The sequence below is a fragment of the Portunus trituberculatus genome, chromosome 32 (genome assembly GCF_017591435.1).
Source record: "Portunus trituberculatus isolate SZX2019 chromosome 32, ASM1759143v1, whole genome shotgun sequence".
Taxonomy (NCBI): domain Eukaryota; kingdom Metazoa; phylum Arthropoda; class Malacostraca; order Decapoda; family Portunidae; genus Portunus; species Portunus trituberculatus.
This window is the reverse complement of record NC_059286.1, coordinates 8851140-8872096: the sequence shown is the minus strand read 5'-3', so window position 1 is coordinate 8872096 and position 20957 is coordinate 8851140. Positions and strand designations below refer to the sequence as shown.

The 20957-nt window shown below is 41.1% G+C and overlaps 1 protein-coding gene across 1 annotated transcript; it reads left to right on the top strand.

The window, feature by feature from the left end:
• Nucleotides 1–22: 22 nt before the first annotated feature.
• LOC123512097 (putative protein TPRXL) lies at nt 23–9194 on the top strand. Its single transcript, XM_045268316.1, has 3 exons — nt 23–940; nt 7406–8374; nt 8886–9194. The coding sequence occupies exons 1-3, from the start codon at nt 886–888 to the stop codon at nt 8951–8953; spliced, it is 1092 nt and encodes a 363-aa protein (XP_045124251.1). The 5' UTR covers nt 23–885; the 3' UTR covers nt 8954–9194.
• The last annotated feature ends 11763 nt before the right edge of the window (nt 9195–20957 follow it).

The following is a 20957-nucleotide window of genomic DNA, read 5'->3' as shown; positions in this document are numbered from 1 at the left end:
TCTCTCTCTCTCTCTCTCTCTCTCTCTCTCCTTGTTTCTTGTCAATATTAGGTGAGGCCGAGCTATCCTCCTTTAAGACAAACATCGTGCCCCATGGTTCGTGTGATGGCTACCCTGACACACATCACATGTCATTTTAATGAACTCCATTCTAGAACTAATATTTGCTTAATCTGGATCGGATGTGTATTGGTGTAGCGGCAACAATACCAGTTGTTGTAGTAGTAGTAGTAGTAGTAGTTATTAATTTATCTATTTATCTACATTCATACCTGTCCATGTATATTTGTACATACATACATATATACATACGTACGTACACACATGCACATACATATACAGCACTACATAGTACATAATCGTTATGATGACACTGTTTTCTTGGTCTGTGTTTCGGCGACATCCACTCTTTCTTCAGGAATGGCAGGTCCATTATAGGGTCACGCGGCACCACAAAAGAGGTCAGCGTCAGTGCAGGAGGGTCGCGGTGTGACCTCGTACACGACAATCTTCCCGGTGACACAACCCTTGCCATCCCCGTCTCTCCCTCCCACGTGGATGCCTGAAGCGCGATGATGTTTGTTTTCCCGATGATAATCATTTCCACACGTCCAACGTTTCCCCTAAAGTTTCATAAGTGTACGGGCTGACACGCTAAGTTTAATGAACCATAGCGTGACAGAAAACCTTGTTATACGAATAACAGACTCAGGATTCCATAATGTCTTAAAATAACTCTGAAATGCGCGTAAAAAACGTTAGGTTTTGTGGTCAAGTCTTATCTTGGTCTATTCTTCCCGGAACCTCGGTGAACGGCAGACGGGTGGTGGCTGCTCTGGCTCCAGCTGGCTGCGTGACGAGGCTGTGGCCACTGGTGACGACAAGATGCAGCCGTGTAGGGTGGTGGTGCAGCTCCTGGTGGCGCTCCTTGTGTCCTGTGGTAAGTCAATGACTGAGACTCATTAGTTCTTGCATACCATATCAGAGTGAGGCGTTATGTGGAGTCTGGAAGTGAACTTAATTTGCTCTCTAAAGTTGCATGCGCGTCGAGTGGGACTGATGATCTTAGGTATGAATAAGATTTGGTATATTTGGTAAAGAAAGAGAATAAACGAATAAGATGAAATAAATGAATAGATAACTAAGAAAAATAATGAAAAATAGAAATAACACAGGAAGGAAGTGAATTGTTTGTGTTGTTCGTCAGAAGAAAAATAAGATTTGTGCCTTACTATTGTGTTGATAGTGTCTTCTGTCTTAGTGGTGAAGAGAATTACTTAGACAGTTATTTGATTTGAAGTGGAATGCTCATACTATACATAATGAGTGTAGCATGATTAACTGACTTATTGACAAAGTGCCGTGAAGCATTTGACGTGCTTTGCTGTAAAAAAAAAAAAAAAAAAAAAAAAAAAACATATATATATATATATATATATATATATATATATATATATATATATATATATATATGGTGGGTGATGGAAAGAAACTCAGGAGTAGCAGGAGTATTTTATTTCTCCAACGTTTCGCCCATAGGGCTTCTTCAGAGAGAAGATGAGCATGTATATATATATATATATATATATATATATATATATATATATATATATATATATATATATATATATATATATATATATATATATATATATATAACGTTATGCAGTGGGCGGTACCTTAGACTAAATGAGGACTGATCACCGTGGCACAGTAATACCATGGAGTGGGCACATATAGCTCTTCAAGTGGATTAAGTGTGGCAGGATCTGACGATGGACTACGTGTATATGTATTTACGTTTAGTAGTTGTAGTACGAAAGAGCTAGGTCTGCTCTCTTGTGGTACTGTAGTGTGTGTGTGTGTGTGTGTGTGTGTGTGTGTGTGTGTGTGTGAGAGAGAGAGAGTGTGTGTGTGTGTTTCATTAATTTTGGGCTATCCTACTCCGTTTCTCCGTTGCAAATGATGAGGAGAGCTAGTGATGATGATCGGTAAGCTTCTCAGCCTATGTCTACTGCATAAATTCTGCGATGGTAAGAAGTAACAGACAGGCTTCTTTGCCTTTGTTTTTGCTGTGAGTGTAGTTACTATGGATCATATCATCAGACCCTCCATTGTTTAACCTCGAACATTTTCAAAGGTTATGTGTGGGAATTATTTAACTTTTCAGATGTGCTTTCTTGACTTCAAAGATTTATTTACCTTCTGTAAGAAAAGACATGTATAATAATCTCGTTACACATCTTGCCTCTAAAAATAGTGGTGATGAGGGAACAAAGCGTCTCACCCATATTTCGCACCATGCCCCTGGATGAGATCTCGCCAACGCCTTCCATTATAATAACCTGGTCCCTCACCCATCACATGCTAATCTTTCATCGCGTCTTCACGGAACTTTAGTGTGAAAGATATACTATACGATTACTCATCTTCGGCTCTTCATCCCTTGACGCTAAGCACCTCTTGTCCACACCAAACATTTATTGAACGAAGAGGGGAAACCAAGCGTTGTATCATCCGCCAAGGGAGGTGCGCCGAACAACTGTTGTGTTTAATGGTAATATCACGTGTTTGCATGTTTCGTGTGTGATAATGCTAGTTAGGAAGTATTTACTGGGTATATGTACGTATCTGCCGGTTGCCCACACACACACACACACACAGAGAGAGAGAGAGAGAGAGAGAGATTGATTTCCTTTGGAAATTATACTTTGAAGTGTGTGTGTGTGTGTGTGTGTGTGTGTGTGTGTGTGTGTGTGTGTGTGTGTGTGACATGTAGACATATTTTCTTCACGAGGAAAACCGGTAAATATTAGCCAGTAAATCACTTCAAGAATGTTAAGGTTTGAGATAAATGATAAGCTGCTTCGTGGCTTTTAAAGTACGCAATACGATACTATGACACTGACGCTGTACACGAGAGGTGTCCTGTGAGTCTGCCGAGGCGTGGATCATGAAGGAGGCAGTGTGTTGCTCATAATTCTTAAATTTAGCGTAAAAAAAAAAAAAATGTACTACGGTTTTGATAGATTTTTTTAGTATGTTTCATGCCGGTAATCACACTAAGGTTGGCATAGACAAAGTAACACACACACACACACACACACACACACACACACTAACATAGCGTACCGTACCATCGATTCCACCTCACCCTTTCCTCCAATGTGTCTTCCTTATAAGCCCTCGCTAGTCTCGTATTTCGTGACCCGGGACAGTTGACGTTCCTTCCCTCGAGACGACCAGGCATCCTAATAACAGAACTAATGACTCCTACTTATTTGCCCTTGATCCTCCTTAAGGTGGTCGTGTTAATACGTACTTGTCATGCCTCGTGACATAAAGGGAATGTAAGGGGTGAAACAGGAAAAGAGATAGAAAAAGAAGAAAGACAACTTCGACAAGGTGAAAGGCGGAGAGAGTGAAAACACCAAATTTACTCTTTCTGTTGTCTCGTTTCATTCAGATATGAAAGACAGACAGACAGATAAGCATGTGGGGAGGCGGGACAAACATATGCAGTTAAATAAGACTCAGGGAAACGGTCGCTCTTGTCAAAAAAAAAAAAAAAAAAAAAAAAGTAATGATAAAAGACCCTCAAACCCACAAGATTTTCTTTTTAATATTATGATAAGGGAAAATGCCTTTGTCCATTTTTTTCTTTTCTTTTTAATTGTTCGTCATTTGTTATTTGAGGGTATTATTACGTATTATCTCTCTCTCTCTCTCTCTCTCTCTCTCTCTCTCTCTCTCTCTCTCTCTCTCTCTCTCTCTCTCTTTCTCTCTCTCTCTTACACACACACACACACACACACACACACACACACACACACACACACACACACCAGCTCAGCCTTGAATTACGCGTATAAGATCGATGACAATTTTCACGTGAGCAGGATCCGTCGTTTTCCTCACGCAGGGAACAGCCGTCCTCTTCTCCTCCTTTTGTCCTGCTTTGCATTATGTGAATGATTGCGAGTCACAGCTGAAAAGTAGTGTCAGCAACAGTAGTAGTATACACTAGTAGCAGCAGCAGCAGCAGCAGTAGTAGTAGTAGTAGTAGTAGTAGTAGTAGTAGTAGTAGTAGTAGTAGTAGTAGTAGTCGTAGTAGTAGTAGCAGTGATGGTGGTGGTGGTGGTGGTTGTGAATTATCTGTTAAACTCCCTGTGAAACTCAGCTCTTGATTTACACGCGTGATGCTCGTATATCCACTATGGATACCCATCTCGCCACGGTTTTAGAACCTTTTAACTTGCAAGTTTTCTTTCCTGCCGATTTACTGTTGTCGTGGTAGATTCATTGTTTTCTTAAAGTACTTCCTCTGAATTCGTATAGTCATTCGTTTGTTTAGTCATTCATTCCCTTTTTTTTTTTTTTTAAGAACTGCATTGTTATCTATGGACTCTGCAGATTAAACAAGGGAAATTATAAGCAGCAATTCATACTAACAATGCATTAATAGATTTGTACTAACCATTGTTTCAACTTTCTCGTTGGTTCTATTTTATTCTTGGGCTAGAATCAGTCCTGAATTTATTAGTTTATACGTGATTGTATGACAAAAGACAGCTGTTGTTTCTGTCATCCAGCCATCCTTAAATTATAACCCATGGCCAAGTAAATCCTCACAATGCATACTTATGTGTATGAAACATTCTCTACTCAGAATAACGTGTACTTTCACCTCTAGCAGTATTTCCAGAAACTATTGTAACACACACACACACACACACACACACACACGGCCCGGTAGCTCAGTGGTTAGAGCGCTGGCTTCACACAAGCCAGAGGACCGGGGTTCGATTCCCCGGCCGGGTGGAGATATTTGGGTGTGTCTCCTTTCACGTGTAGCCCCTGTTCACCTAGCAGTGAGTAGGTACGGGATGTAAATCGAGGAGTTGTGACCTTGTTGTCCCGGTGTGTGGTGTGTGCCTGGTCTCAGGCCTATCCGAAGATCGGAAATAATGAGCTCTGAGCTCGTTCCGTAGGGTAACGTCTGGCTGTCTCGTCAGAGACTGCAGCAGATCAAACAGTGAATTACACACACACACTCTCTCTCTCTCTCTCTCTCTCTCTCTCTCTCTGTCACTCTCTCTCTCTCTCTCTCTCTCTCTCTCTCTCTCTCTCTCTCTTTAATGATTATTTGGACATGTAATACCCATTTGCCCAACATTTCACAAGTGTAGCCCTTCTTCAAGCGTCCTTGGGAGCTAAAGAAATTGGCTTTGAAGAGGAGGGAAAAGGAAATGACGTACAATCAAAGCAAATTCGTTCGTTGATTTTCTAAGATTTTAGTGTTCGTCATGAGAAGTGGTGGTAGTGATGATGATGGTAGTAGTAATAGTAGTAGTAGTAGTGGTGGTAGTAGTAGTAGTAGTAGTAGTAGTAGTAGTAGTAGTAGTAGTAGTAGAAGGAGGAGGAGGAAGAGGAGGAGGAGGAGGAGGAGGAGGAGGAGGAGGAGGAGGAGGAGGAGCAGAGAGTCAAGAGTGACCTCGAGTGTGCCTCGCAATTGGCACTGGACGGGACGTCAAGGGGCGGCATCCAGGATAGTAATTGTGCTCCCCGCCACCACCGTTACAATGTGCTCCACAATCTGTAGTAATGCATGCCTGGCGTAACCCACTTAGCTTGGGGAGCACGCGTTTGTGCCATAACTCAGAGCTTAACAAAGGTGTTCATTGTTATAATTTTCCTCCATGCAAGGTTCTCTTTACTATACGTATAGTCTCTCTTTGATCGTGAAGGTCTCTATTTCCCTCTGATCAACTGCTTCTCCTTTTCACTGTTCACTGTTTTTGTCTATGTTCCTCGTGTTCTTTTATCTGAGATTCTTCCCGTTAAACTTAGGTAATGCATTACTGCTTTTTTTCTGGAAAATTAAGTGGAAGAATTCCCTTTTCTTGGTATCAACACCCCTCACGCTTCTTAATTAGACACCTAACGTAAACGAAATCTAACAAAGACAGGATAGTCTCCGTCCGATTCAATGTAACAACAGATTTCGCCCTCCGTCTGAACAAAGCAGAAACGAACGGTTCGGAGCTTGAAAGTTGACGATTTAGTTGATAATCATTGTCTGTCTGGAGTCCCATTACACTCTTCTCTTGGCGGCTTTTTCTCTGCTTATCATCCTATCGGTTTCTCTTGTACTCAGAGACTGAAGTTGTTGCCTGTGTCCTTCTGAGGAAGAAAGACAGAGGGAACACGAACGTGGTCGGCATGGTGTCCTCCCTTTGTTTACAAAATCGATCTGTTCAGATTTGTTTACTAACATGAACAGGACGCTCCAGGAAGGGGAGGACAGGACGGAATGCGTCACTACATCAGAATACATTGTGCTATCTCTGGTCCAATCCTGGTGAGGTTGTCCACCTGTTATATGTATAGACAGATATAAGAACAGAAGAAAACATCAGAAAATTAGGGAAGCTGCAAAAGTAGGCCTTCAGCAGGCCTACACCTGGGAATCCCTGTATGAACATACCTATCTGTTTCCACCTATCATCATCATCCATTTACCTGTCGAATCTTGTTTTAAAGCTCCATATTGACTTAATACTAAAAAGCTCATTAGTGATTCCATTTCATTCATCAACCACTCTATTTGATAACCACTTCCTTCTCATCTCTTTCTTGAACCTGACTTTTTTCAAGCATGTAATAACGAACACACCTTACAATGTCATGTGTCATCTCATTATGTTTCTTATTTGACATACCTTTCTTTATTTTCTTGGGCTCGTCTGCTACGTTTCGGCTTAAAGATGAGTCAGGGGTGCCCTCCCTCCTTTGTGTCGTGACGTTTTTCTTTTTTCTTTTTTTTTCTTTTTTTTTTTTTTTTTGCGGCAAAGTTCACATGGCGTGACCTCAATGACTCGCGTGCTAACCAGGGAGTCTCAGGCCAAGGGCGTCTCTCTCTCTCTCTCTCTCTCTCTCTCTCTCTCTCTCTCTCTCTCTCTCTCTCTCTCTCTCTCTCTCTCTCTCTCTCTCTCTCTCTCTGCTCTGCTCTACTTTACTCTACTTTACTTAGGATCATAACTATGCGTGTCCACCGCCGAATGATTGTTCCGCAGTGCCATATGTGTTCTTTTTGATCATTATTATCACATTTTATATTTCCTCTTAATTTTCTTATATCTGTAAAACACACATGTTTTTTTTCTGTTTTGTCTTGTTAGTGGTCATATTTCCATACCATTAAGACACCATTGTTTACAATAGAGTTATGCACGCAATCCACATCATGCCATGTATGTAATAGGGGAAGGGAGAGGCAAGTGTGTGTGTGTGTGTGTGTGTGTGTGTGTGTGTGTGTGTGTGTGTGTGTGTTATGCTCGAGTACCACGGGTTTGCCGTTCAGTTCTCGTTTCAAGGTAACCAATCATTCTTCTTCCACCTGTAGGTAGTGCGTGGGCCAACAAGACTCAGGGAGCACTACTGAAGCCCCTTAACGAGAAGACGACATCTCCACCTCACCTTCCCTTAAACACAGTCTCCAGGCCTGCAGAAGGGATGGGGAGGCCTTTGCTACGCCCTCACAATACCACCTCGCGATCCAGCCCGTCCCCAATCATTCTGCCAGATAGTAGCGGAAGTTACACGTCTGGAAGCGGTTACACAGGCTCAGGAAGTGCCAGTAGTAGCAGTATGCTTAATATTCATAATGATAATCGAGTCGACTCTCAAGCTACGAAAAGACCGTTGAATGGAGGAAATACAAGACCTTCCAGACCCGCCAGCTCTTCTCTCAAGCCTGTCAACTCTGCTTCCAGAACAACAAAGTCCCCTTCTAGGCCTGTTAGACCTCCCTCTAAACCTTCCAATTTTTCCCTTAAACCTGTAAACTCACCCAAACCCGCCATCTCGCCTTCTAGTTCTACTCGCTTACCCTCCAAATCAGTAACCACATCTTACAAACCTAGTCATTCGAATTCCCCTTCCAGACCAGCAAACACACCTCACAACTCTTCAAGTCCCTCTAACTCGCCCTCCAGACCAGGAAACACACCATACAAACCTTCCAAACCTCCCAATTCCTCTCCAAAGCCAGCAAATAAACCTTTCAAGCCTTTCAGACCTTCCAGTTCACCTTCACAGTCCTCCAGACCAGCCAGTCGCCCCACACGCCCAGCTGCCCTTACTTTTGGATCGGCTAGCCAACCCAATCGTCCAGCCACTTTTCCATCTCGCCTCCCTCCTGGACTCGCTCCCCAGTTCCTGCAGACTGTAGCGACTCCTGCTCCTGTAACGTCTCCTGCTAAGGCCATCACTGTAAACCTCAACTTAGGTGGGTTTGGTCTTGGCGGCAGTAAAGACAAGACTTCCACGGCACACCAACCCAAAGACCACATGGACCAGAGTGCTGCTACTGGTATGGGAATTGCTAATAACAGTAGTAGTAGTAGTAGTAGTAGTAGTAGTAGTAGTAGTAGTAGTAATAGTTGTTGCTGTTGTTGTTGTTGTTGTTGTTGTAATTGTTGTCGTTGTTTTGATGTTGATATTCTATTTGATTCTCGTAATTAGCGTTATTTTTTTAATAGTAGATGTTGTTATTGCTGTATTTTTCTTAGATTCAAATTTATTTTTGTTTTTTTCGTTGTAGTAAAGATTAAAGTAGTAGTAGTAGTAGTAGTAGTAGTAGTAGTAGTAGTAGTAGTAGTAGTAGCAATAAGAGTTATTGTCTTTGTTGTTGTTATTGTAATGTTGCTGCTGGGGTACTTCAGTGTTCCGTAATGAGACGAGTAGTATTGACGGACAAGTGATTTGCCGATTAACATTACACAATGAGAGAGAGAGAGAGAGAGAGAGAGAGAGAGAGAGAGAGAGAGAGAGAGAGAGAGAGATTTACTTAATATATTTTAACGTATTTGTTTTTTCCTCAGTGAACGAGTGTACCAGTCCTTTCCTCCTGTTCATCTTGTCAACAACGATTGTGATGAGCTTCTGCTGATAAATCCACATTTATAGTCTGGGACTTCTCACGTCAGTGCGGCCTGACATACCACTCTACTACCATGCACTGTCCATGTCTGTGGTCTGTGTGTGTGTGTGTGTGTGTGTGTGTGTGTGTGTGTGTGTGTGTTGAATGTACCGGCCGGAATGGCAAGTTTACTTATACCCATATGACAGATGCATGTCCATGTATGCTTACTTTCATGTTTATAATTACCTATAAAATTGTTAATTTATTGTTCTACTTCCTTTACGTGATATATTACCTTACACACACGCAGAGAGAGAGAGAGAGAGAGAGAGAGAGAGAGAGAGAGAGAGAGAGAGCAGACATGGGGCAAACACATTTCACATCTTATTTCCCAACGCGAAAGCTGGCCATCTGCTCATTTAGTGAGACAAGTATCTGCATCATCACGTCCATGTTCCAACCCTGGTCAGCCTTGGGAGCAGCGCGATGGGGACACAGTACCTCATCCTGTGGAAGAGCCTCTTCATCCACAGCGAAGCCCGACACACACACACACACACACACACACACACACACACACACACACACACACACACACACACACACACACTTACACGAGAGAGAGAGAGAGAGAGAGAGAGAGAGAGAGAGAGAGAGAATCTATTGTTTTAGGAAAGCATTGTTACATAGTATTTTAAGTGTGTTTTGTGGTTAATTTTGGGTGTTTTAAGCTGTGTGAGTGTGTTTGGGGGTGATTTGGAGGCATTTTGAGGTGTTGCATGGCTTTTTGAGTGTGGTAGGAGATGATATTGGGTGTTGTAAGTGGTTTGGGTGTGTGGAGAATATTTTGGTGTACATTGGGTGTTTTTAGTGAGTTTTAGGTGTGTTTGGGGGCATTTTGAGATTTCGCATGGTGTTGAGTGTATTTTATGAAATAAGATGGTGGTGTGTCGTTTCTGTCTTTGGAGCTACTTGCCGGTATTCTGTTATTTTGGGCTCGTCTGGTATTGTAGACAACCTTCTTCTTTGTCTGGTATTGTAGACAACCACCTTCTTCTTCTCCGTCTGCGTCTGGTATTGTAGATAACCTGCTCCTTCTTCTTCGTCAAGTATTGTAAACAATCTTTTATTTTCGTCTTCGTGTGGTATTGTAGGCAACCACATATATATATATATATATATATATATATATATATATATATATATATATATATATATATATATATATATATATATATATATATATATATATATATATATATATATATATATATATATATATATATATATATATATATATATATATATATATATATATATATATATATATATATATATATATATATATATATATATATATATATATATATATATATATATATATATATATATATATATATATATATATATATATATATATATATATATATATATATATATATATATATATATATATATATATATATATATATATATATATATATATATATATATATATATATATATATATATATATATATATATATATATATATATATATATATATATATATATATATATATATATATATATATATATATATATATATATATATATATATATATATATATATATATATATATATATATATATATATATATATATATATATATATATATATATATATATATATATATATATATATATATATATATATATATATATATATATATATATATATATATATATATATATATATATATATATATATATATATATATATATATATATAGTAAACGACAAAAATTCCCCAAACAAGGGGAAAACAAGAGATGTAAAAGTGATAACCATTAAAATGGTGACATTAGGAAAAGAAAAAATGAAATTAAACCAAAACTAACACAAAACAAAATAAGAAATATATAAAAAATAATTAAACAACGACAAAATGTGTAATTAAGCAAAACTAAGAATAAAATAAAACAAAGTAAGTGTTCCAGTATGGTCTGAGATGGCGGGTTGTGAGGAAGGTGATCGAGTCAAGTAGCCATTATTTGGACGTCATTTCCAGCGTAACCCTATGACGTCAGCATCCCTTACTGCCATCAGGGTAAGTGGCGCCCTTTGCTGTGCTAAGGGTGGCGTGGGCGGCGAATGGGATGGAACGAAAGAGTACCCTGGAATGGTACAAGGAAAAGAAAGCCCAGATGTATGAAAGGTGGTATGATGGCAGCCTGGGTGGTGACCTTCTCTTCCGAGCTAGGGCACAGTGTATGGATGTGAATGCAAGGAACTACAGGTGGTCTGAGTCCCTCAACAAGGTGTGCCAGATGTGTGACATGGGGGAGGACGAGACGGTGGAGCATGTCATGCTGGAGTGTGAGAAGTATGAGAGATACAGGCATGAGATGATGCAAGTGATCTTGAGTGAATTAAGGCATAATAGGAATGAAAGAGTGGAGAAGACAGGAAGGGAATGGATGGTGTTGCTGCTGGGACTGTGTAGAGAGACGAGTGAAAGGATGATGGAGGCTGTGAAGCGATCCCGAGCCACCTGTAGCATCAAGATCAAGATCAGGGTTAAACCCTGAATGTCAGAAAAGTGTGATTCAGTCCCTTAGAGAGAAAGGTATGGAAGATGGTCGTGAATGGTACAGATTCCTGAGGGGTGAGGGTATGCCTGACAGTGAGAATGTGAAGAGCCTGAAGGTGAATGGGGCAGTGGTGACTGATAAAGAAGAAATGAGAAGGACAATAAAAGAGTTTTGGGAAGAGATTGGAGGTGTAGGTGAGGTCTTTGATGTGGGTGAAGGGTGTGTGACACTGGAGAGAAAGGATGCAGACGAGTTGAATGAAAGGATCAGCAGGGAGGAGGTGGAGAAATGTGTGAAGAAGCAGAAGAATGGGAAGGCAGCAGGGCCGGATGAGATACCTTATGAATTGTCCAAAAATGGAGGAGAGGTTGTGATTGATAGGATGACTGAGTTGTTTAACCAGGTGTGGGAGGAGGAGAGTGCCGAGAATGTGGAATGAATGCAGGGTGACCTTGCTGCATAAGGGAGGGTACAAGGGTAAGAATGAGTTGAAAAACTACAGGCCGATTGCGTTAGTTAACACAGTAGGAAAAGTGTTCAGTGCAGTTTTGAATGAAAGATTGTGTAAATGGATTGAGAGGGATGGAGTGTTAGGTGAAGAGCAGAATGGGTTCCGTGTGAACAGGAGAGCTGAAGACAATATGTTTGTGGTGAATTAATTGATTGAAAGAAAGAAGAAAGATGGTAGCAAGTTATACTTAGGTTTTCTAGACATAGAGAAAGCATATGATAGGGTGAACAGAGAAATGCTAGGTATAGTGCTAGAAAAGATTGGGTTAAGTGCAAAGATAGTTAACATAGTGCGAAGTATGTATGTGGATACAAGAGCTAAGTATAAACTAGGAGATGTAAAGACAGACTGGGTGAAGAGTGAAAGAGGAGTTAGGCAGGGTTGCATATTATCACCAACCCTCTTTAGCTTATATACAGAGGAACTGGCTGCTAGATTGAGGAGAATGAATGCAGGTGTAAATGTGGAATGATAAGATATGTGTGCTCTTGTATGCAGATGATGTTCTTATAAGTGAGTCGGCAGAAGAGCTTCAGAGTTTGCTTGATGTTGTAGATGGGTATGGAAGAGACTTTGGAATGAGGTTTAGCAGTGAAAAGAGCAAGGTAATGGTTGTGAATGGGTCAGAGGATGAGAGGAACTCAGTGTGGAGACTAGGTGAGAATGAGATGCAACAGACAGATGAATACAAGTACCTGGGGATGTGGATGAGTCCGGTTGACTGCGTGAAGACAAAGAATGAGAAGATAAGCATGGTGAGTCAGTGGGTAGGTCGGCTAGGAAGTGCAGCAAGGATGAGAGCGAGTAAATATGACGTGCTGCGAGAAGTTTGGAAGAGCGTGGCTGTTCCGAGCATCATGTATTGTATGGATGTGATTGCATGGAATGAAAGTGAACTAGAAAAATTAGAAATAGGGCAGAATAGAGTTGCAAGAATGGCACTTAATGCACCTAGATATGCAGTAGTAGAGGCCCTTAGGGAGGCATGGGTTGGAGCACTTTTAGAGAGAGGTATGTAAAAGCGACCCTACGGTATAAGGCTAGGTTTGAGTGAATGAATGATGCTAGAATAGTGAGAAAAGTGTTTCTATGGAATGTCAGGAGTAGCAAGTGGGGGGGAAAAGTGTGTCAGGATGGTGGTGAAGAGTGGTCTAATAGCTAGTTGGGCTTTTCAGCAGGTAGAAGGAAGGCACTTAGAGAAGGACTGGAGTATGATAGTTAGAAATGGAGATGGTAGAGAATGGGGTGTAAGGAAGTGGAGGAGTGAGATAGACAGAGTAGTGAAAGGTGTGGAACTGAGTGACTGGAAGAATAGGATTGAGCAAAAGAGTACCTTGGAATGGTATAGAGAGAAAGAGGCCCCAATGTATGAAAAGTGGTATGATGGAAGCCTGGGTGGGGACCTTCTCTTCCGAGCTAGGGCACAGTGCATGGATGTGTGACGTGGGAGAGGATGAGACGGTGGAGCATGTGGTGCTGTAGTGTGTGAAGTATGCCAGAGACAGGTATGACATGATGCAAGTGGTGCTGAGGGAGCTGGGGCATGACAGAGTGAAGATGACAGGAAGGGAATGGATGGTGGTGCCGCTGGGACTCTGTGGGGAGACGAATGAAAGGATGATTTAGGCTGTAAAAGAGTTCCTGGAGAGAATGTGGCGTGCTAGATGCAGGAACTAATGGTGTGAAAGATGGTGATTGCCCTCTTTGTTGTTTGTGTTTCTTTTTTTTTTTTTTTTTTTTCTTATTTTCCCTGCAGGCGCTGCCGATACAAAGCCCTGACGCAGAAGAAATTCTGCGTCACCTGTAGCATCAAGATCAAGATCAAGACCCTGAGCGCGAAGAGGTAAACACAGGTTCCGCTGCTCTGTGTATTGTGAGTGTTTTTTTCCGGTCTTTTGCTTGATCTGAGGGTGCTGCTTCCTGTGCGAAGATGGTTTTGAGTGCCTGCGAAACCTGTGAGTAGAGTGTGGCCAGCAGACAGAAGGCTATGGCATGCGAGAGATGCATGGTCTGGTTCCATGCCACCTGTGCAGGGATGAAGGACGCCAACATGAAGGCCCTTCAGTTCGACCTGCTGGTGTTCCTGTGCAGGCGTTGCCTCATTAGGAGCATCGAGGAATGAAGACAACGATAAGGAAACGAAAAGCGTGCAACAGCAGATTACCCAGACGGAAAACCAGAAAAAGGAAGCAGAAGTTCAGACGAAGAAGAATGAAGACCAGCAGGAAGTAGTGGAAGTTGGAAGAGTAGAAAACCGACCCAGGAAGAGGATGATGTTCAAGAAAGCTCCAGTCCATATCATCGGTGACAGTATAGTGAGGAAGACCCCAGACACAGATGGTCGGGGCAGAATGGAGAAGTAGGTTCTGGTGGTGGTGTACATGACTGTCATGGGTGAAAGAGCTGAGAGGAAGAACAGGAGGAAGTATGACATATTGAAGAGAGTTGTGAGAGAACATGGAGGGGAGAGAGTGCTGGTGATGGGTGATATGAATGCACATGTAGGAATTCTGGGAGAACGTGTGAACAGGAATGGTGAGATGCTTGGGGATTTTGTGGATGAAATGGAGTTAGAGAATCTGAATGTAACTTTGGCTGAGGGACGTGTGACTTGGAGTGCAAGGGAGCAGGAGTCAGCGATAGACTATATGTGTTGGTGAATGGAAGAATGCGTGAAATTGTGTCACACGTGGATAGATGAGGATGGTATGGTGGATATTGTGTCTGATCACAATATGCTGGTTGTGGAGTGCTTGTTGCATGGTAGGAAAAAAGTGAAAGTGGTGAGTAAGAAGAGAAAGTGGAGACTGAAAGATGTAGGGTGGGAAAACTTCCAGGTGGACCTGAGTGCAAGAAGCTGGGATGACGGAGGTGTACATGATGTGGAGCACATAAATGAGAGACTGGTAGAGGATGTGCGGAATGCTGCAGAGAGCAAGATAGGGTATGTGAGAGTAGGAAGAAGAAAGAAAGTACGTAAACCATGGTGGAATGATGAAATCAGAGAGGCTAGAAAGGAGCAAAAGAGAAGGAGTAGACAATGTAGGTGGCTGAGGAAAAAGAGGCATGAAAGTGATGAGGCAGAGAATGAGTACCAGAATGCATGGAAAATGTATGTAAAGCAGCAGAGAGTGACAAAGCGAATGATAGTGAAGGCCAAAGTAAAGTGTGAAAGGAGTGTGATTGAATCTTTAAGAAAGGCATGGAAGGTGGCCGTGAATGGTACAAGTTCTTGAGAGGTGAGAATATGGCAGACAGTGTTGGAGTGGAGAGTTTGAAGGTGAATGGTGAAGTTGTAACAGAGAAGGAAGGAATGAGAGAGGCAATCAGACAGTTCTAGGAAGAAGTGGGTGGTGTAGGTGAGGTGTTTGGTGCGAGAGAAGGATGTGTGACACTGGAGAGAAGGAATGCAGATGAACTGGATGAAAGGATCAGCAGGGAGGAGGTGGAGAAGTGTGTGAAAAGGCAGAGGAATGGGAAGGCAGCAGGGCCGGACAAAATACCAAATGAGCTGTATAAAAATGGAGGTGATGTTGTGATTGCCAGGATGACTGAGCTTTTTAACCAGGTGTGGGAGGAGGAGAGGGTGCCAAGAATGTGGAATGAGTGCAGGGTGACTCTGCTGCATAAGGGCAGACACAAGAGTAAGAATGAGTTGAAAAATTACAGGCCGATCGCATAAGGGAGGACACAAGAGTAAGAATGAACTGAAGAACTATAGGTCGATTGCATTATTAAACACAGCAGGAAAAGTATTTAGTGGAGTGCTGAATGAGAGATTGTGTAAATGGATTGAGCGAGCTGGAGTGTTAGGTGAGGCGGTGGCATAGTGGATAAGGTGGTGAGCGTGGGATCGGGCAGACGTCCACACGTAGGTTCGAATCCCACCACATACAGCCTTAAAACACTTTGCCATTTGTCGAGTGGTTTAAAGTTACCTACATATCACCATGATACCCAGGTTCTAGGTGGTTACACTCAAGATGAGCTTGGGCGGTGATATGGGCCCTAATATGGGTACCACTTTAAATAAAATTGCCTGCACCACTAATGGGCGGAAGCTGAACAGTGCTTCCCATACACTCTTCAAGTGTGCCTACAGGCGCTATAGGCCTTACCGTAAAAGAATGGTTTCCATGTGGACAAGAGGGCTGAGGATAACTTGTTTGTGGTAAATGAAATGATTGAGAAAAAAAGAAAGGAGGGAGGCAAATTGTATTTAGGTTTTTTTGGATATAGAAAAAGCTGACGATAGGGTGGATAGAGAAATGCTAGTCAGAGTCTTAGGAAAGATTGGGTTGAGTGAAAAAATAATCAACATAGTGCATAGCATATATGTTGACACCAAAGCTAAATACAGACTAGGAGATAGGTGGAGGTGGATAGGATAGGTGGAGGAGTAGTTATTTATGTAAAAAATCCTTCATTTCCAGTCAGGTTAATGATATTAAGGTAGATAACAGAGTAGAGTCCTTATGGCTGGATGTTAGAGTAAACAAAAGTAAGGTTATTAGAGTAGGAGCTTTTTATAGACCACCTAACCAGTCAGCAGATGTAGACAACCTTATGGTAGATGAGATAAATAGGGGGTGTACTAGTCAGACAATTATCTTAGGGGATTTTAATCTTAAGTCAGTAAACTGGGAGAGGATGGTAGGAGATGCTAGTGAAAATAAGTTTATGGAAAGTTTTCAGGATAACTATTTAGTGCAGATGGTAGATAAACCTACTAGGGGGAGGAAGGTTTTAGACATAGTACTAACAAATATTGAGCATTGTTTAAAGGAAGTTGAGGTAGGAGAGACTTTAGCAAACAGTGACTATCATATAATTAGATTTATCATTAATTCCAGTAGGGATAAAATAGTGAATAAGACTAGAGTCCCAAACTATCAGAAAGGCAATTATGGTAGGTTATGTCACTTATTAGGAGAGGTAAACTGGAAAGATAGTTTTGGAAATAAAACTGCACAGGAGATGTGGGATATTTTTAAGGTTGTAGTAAAGTGATGCAGTGTATCCCTTACAAAGATATAAGGCAGAGAAACAGGAAGCCATTATGGTGGACTCACGAGATAGGTAGACAGATCAGAGAGAAGAAGAGGGCATATAGAGAGTTGCAGAAAAGTGGGGAAGATGTAGATTTGATTAGGTACAGACAGGTCGGAGATGATTTGAGTAAGGTTATAAAAAAAAGTAAAAGGCAGGCAGAGATAAAACTAGCTAGAGCTGGGAGTAAAGATCCCAAAAAATTATATAGTTATTACAAGGTCAGTGATAAAAGAAATAAGGATAGGATTGGACCACTCAGAAAAGATGGTGTAGTAGTGGATCAAAATGAAGACATAGTAGAATTATTGAATGAACAATTTTCTTCAGTATTTACTAGGGAAAGAATAGGAAATCCTGTTACAAACAGTGTAATGAGTAGTTTAAGAGCTTTAGAAAATATTGATATAAAACCGGGAATTATTAGGAAATTTATTCTTGAACTAGACGATAGGAAAGCTAGTGGTCCTGATGAGCTACATGCCAGAGTACTTAGGGAGGGTGTAGACAGTATTTCTGAAGCACTTAAGTTAATCTTTGAAAGATCACTTAGGTTTGCTGAGATACCTCAGGACTGGAAGTTAGCTAATGTTACACCAATATTTAAAAAAGGTAGGAAGGATGATGCGAATAATTATAGACCGATCAGTTTAACTAGTATAGTATGTAAGATACTAGAGAAAATCATTAAGGGTAGTATTTGGGAGCATTTAAATGAGAATAGATTAATTAGAGATACCCAACATGGCTTTAGATCAGGGAGGTCCTGTCTTACAAATTTGCTCGATATCTTAGAATATATTACCAAGGAGTTAGATGATGGAAATAGCATAGATGTTATATATCTAGATTTTAGCAAGGCGTTTGATAAGGTACCGCATAGGAGGCTAGTGTACAAATTGAGACTACATGGGATAGGAGGTAGGTTAGTTGATTGGATTAGTGAATGGCTTTCTGATAGGAAACAGAGAGTAGTATTAAATGGGGCAATGTCTGAGTGGAAGGAAGTGGTTAGTGGGGTACCCCAAGGATCAGTGCTAGGACCTCTTCTTTTCTTGGTGTACTTTAACGATTTAGATATAGGAATTAGTAGCAAAGTATCAAAGTTTGCAGATGATACTAAGATAGCATGTGCAGTACAGGGTGAAAAGGACAATTACAGAATACAACGAGACCTGGACAGGCTGATAGCATGGGCAGACAGGTGGCAGATGGAGTTTAATTCTAAAAAGTGTCAGGTTATGCATTTAGGTAAAGACAACACAAACTTTAGCTATGAGATGGAGGGATATTGGCTAGAGGCAGTAGAGGAGGGAAAGGATTTAGGAGTAGTGATAGACAGGACTATGAAATTTTCAAAGCAATGTTTAGAAGCAAAAATAGGGCAAATAGGATCCTGGGTTTTATAAATAGAAATGTTAGTTATAAAAGTAAGGAAGTGGTGCGTAGCTTATATAATTCCTATGTTAGCCCAATTTAGAGTATTGCATACAGGCCTGGTCACCCCGTTATAGGCAGGATATCAACATGTTAGAAGCAGTTCAGAGAAGAGCAACTAGGATGATACCAGCATTAACCCCTTCAGTACCAGGACGTGCTTCCATATTCATTCTGGTGACTATTTTGAAATTTTATACAGCTTCAGAAACTCATGTGGGGATTGAAATTGTGAAGACTGTGGCCATTAATCTTCTGACCTCCATAGGCCCTTCCTAATGCAAATAAAATTATCTAATAGTACCAAAAACTCATGGTCAAAATGCATCCCAGTACTGAAGGGGTTAAAGCGCCTGGAGTATTAAAGGAATTAAACATGTTTTCATTTTAGAAGAGATGTATAAGAGGGGATATGATAGAGTTATTTCAAATGTTCTCAGATACAAACTACATAGATATGAGATCTTTCTTTACCTTAGAGGAGGAAAGTAGGACTAGAAATCATGGCAGAAAGATTAGAAAGCAAGGCTGCAGGTTAGAATGATATAAGAAAATATTTCTTCCGTCATAGGGTGGTAGACTTCTGGAATGCATTGCCAGAGAGGGTTGTAAATAGCACTAGTTTGACAATGTTTAAAAACAGATTAGATAAGCACTTAAATTTATTAGATTTATATTTATGTATAGTGCTGCATGATAGTTTTTATAAGAAATTTACTATAATTAAACAAGACATGATCCCCATGTATGGGGATCACAGATTGTAGAGGAATTCACTGCAGGACTTAGCCCTGTTAATGGGCCAAATATTTAGAATTAGTATATAATGAATTGTGTACTTGTAAGTGTATCTTTAAGTACTGATGACGAGGTCGCTGTGCGACTGATACAGGATAACCTAGATGGGCCCTGGTGGCCCTTTGTTATCCTATTATTTATGTTATGTTATGTTATGTTATGGAGTTATATTCAGCATCTAAAGCTAGCCAGCAGTCCAGCGGTACACTGGTAGTTTTGTCTGGAAGATGTAGAAGTAATCCCAAGACAGCCACGCCATACCAACTTACTTTTTGTATAATCCTGTGGTGTGGGCGGAGAAACAGGTGAAACAAGACGGTGGTGTGGTGTGGGTGTCTTTGGGAGGTAGTTGGTGGTATTCCGGTATTGAGGGCTCGTCAGGTACTGCAGGCAACTTCCTTCTTGGTGAGGTATTGTAAACAACCTTAGTCTTCATCTTGGTGTGGTATCCCCCTTCACAATGGCATGGTAGGGCAGTATGTGGGAGGGCTGGACCAAAGCTATGAATTCCTGTATATGAAATAGTGAATACAGCATTTATTGATTTATGTGCCATTGCAGGGGCTGTGGTATTGTAGGCAACCATGTATCTAACAGTAGCAGACCCCAATGCTCCACCCACTCAAATGTTGCCTGTCTATGCTTGTGTGTGTTAATTATTATTATTATTTATTTATTTATTTTCTTTATGCTCCACCCACTCAAATGTCACCTTTCTATGCTCATGTGTGTTGATTATTATTTTTCTTTTTTTTTTTTTTTTTTTTTTTTTTCTTTTTATGCTCCATCCGCTCAAATGTCGCCTTTCTATGCTCATGTGTGTTAATTATTATTATTATTATTTTTTTTTTTTTTTTTTTTTTTTTTTTTTTTTTTTTTTTTTTTTTGTGTGTGTGTGTTGAGGGGGGGAGGGGCAGAGTTTGCTGCATCAACACAAGCCACACAGTGTTGCCATGTATTCAATGTTATCTTTGTGGTTAACATGGAAACCTTACCTTGCCTAACCTAATTTTATCCTAACATTAATCTAACCTAACCTAATTCAGCCTGACCTCATCTAACCCAACCCAACCCAACCCCAATGATAACAGAAAACGGAAACCAAATAGATAATGAAGTTGAAATGGCAAACGTCCTAAATAGATTCTTCTCAACAGTCTTCATGACTGAAGATGTCCAGAACAGCAGTAAATAGGTACGGGGTGTAACTGGAGGGGTTGTGGCCTCGCTGCCCTGGTGTGTGGAGTGTGTTGAGGCAGCAGTTAGGTACGGGGTGTAACTGGAGGAGTTGTGGCCTCGCTGTCCCGGTGTGTGGAGTGTGTTGTGGTGTGTTAATGTGTAGGGTGTGTAGAGGCAGCAGTAAATAGGTACGGGGTGTAACTGGAGGGGTTGTGGTCTCGCTGTCCCGGTGTTGTGGTGTGTTAATGTGTAGAGGTGTAGAGGCAGCAGTAAATAGGTACGGGATGTAACTGGAGGGGTTGTGGCCTCGCTGTCCCGGTATGTGGAGTGTGTTGTGGTCTCAGTCCTACCCGATGATCGGTCACTACGAGCTCTGAGCTCTTTCCGTAGGGGAAAGGCTGGCTGGGTGACCAGCAGACGACCGTGGTGGTGAATAACACACTCTCTCTCTCTCTCTCTCTCTCTGGTCTGTGACGTGTGTGGT

Bases quoted from the DNA above. Each gene is read 5' to 3' on its own strand.
- LOC123512097 (XM_045268316.1), top strand. From the start codon at position 886: ATGCAGCCGTGTAGGGTGGTGGTGCAGCTCCTGGTGGCGCTCCTTGTG. The intron at 941-7,405 runs GTAAGTCAATGA...TTCCACCTGTAG, and splicing joins GGCGCTCCTTGTGTCCTGTG to GTAGTGCGTGGGCCAACAAG. The intron at 8,375-8,885 runs GTATGGGAATTG...TTTTTTCCTCAG, and splicing joins GGACCAGAGTGCTGCTACTG to TGAACGAGTGTACCAGTCCT.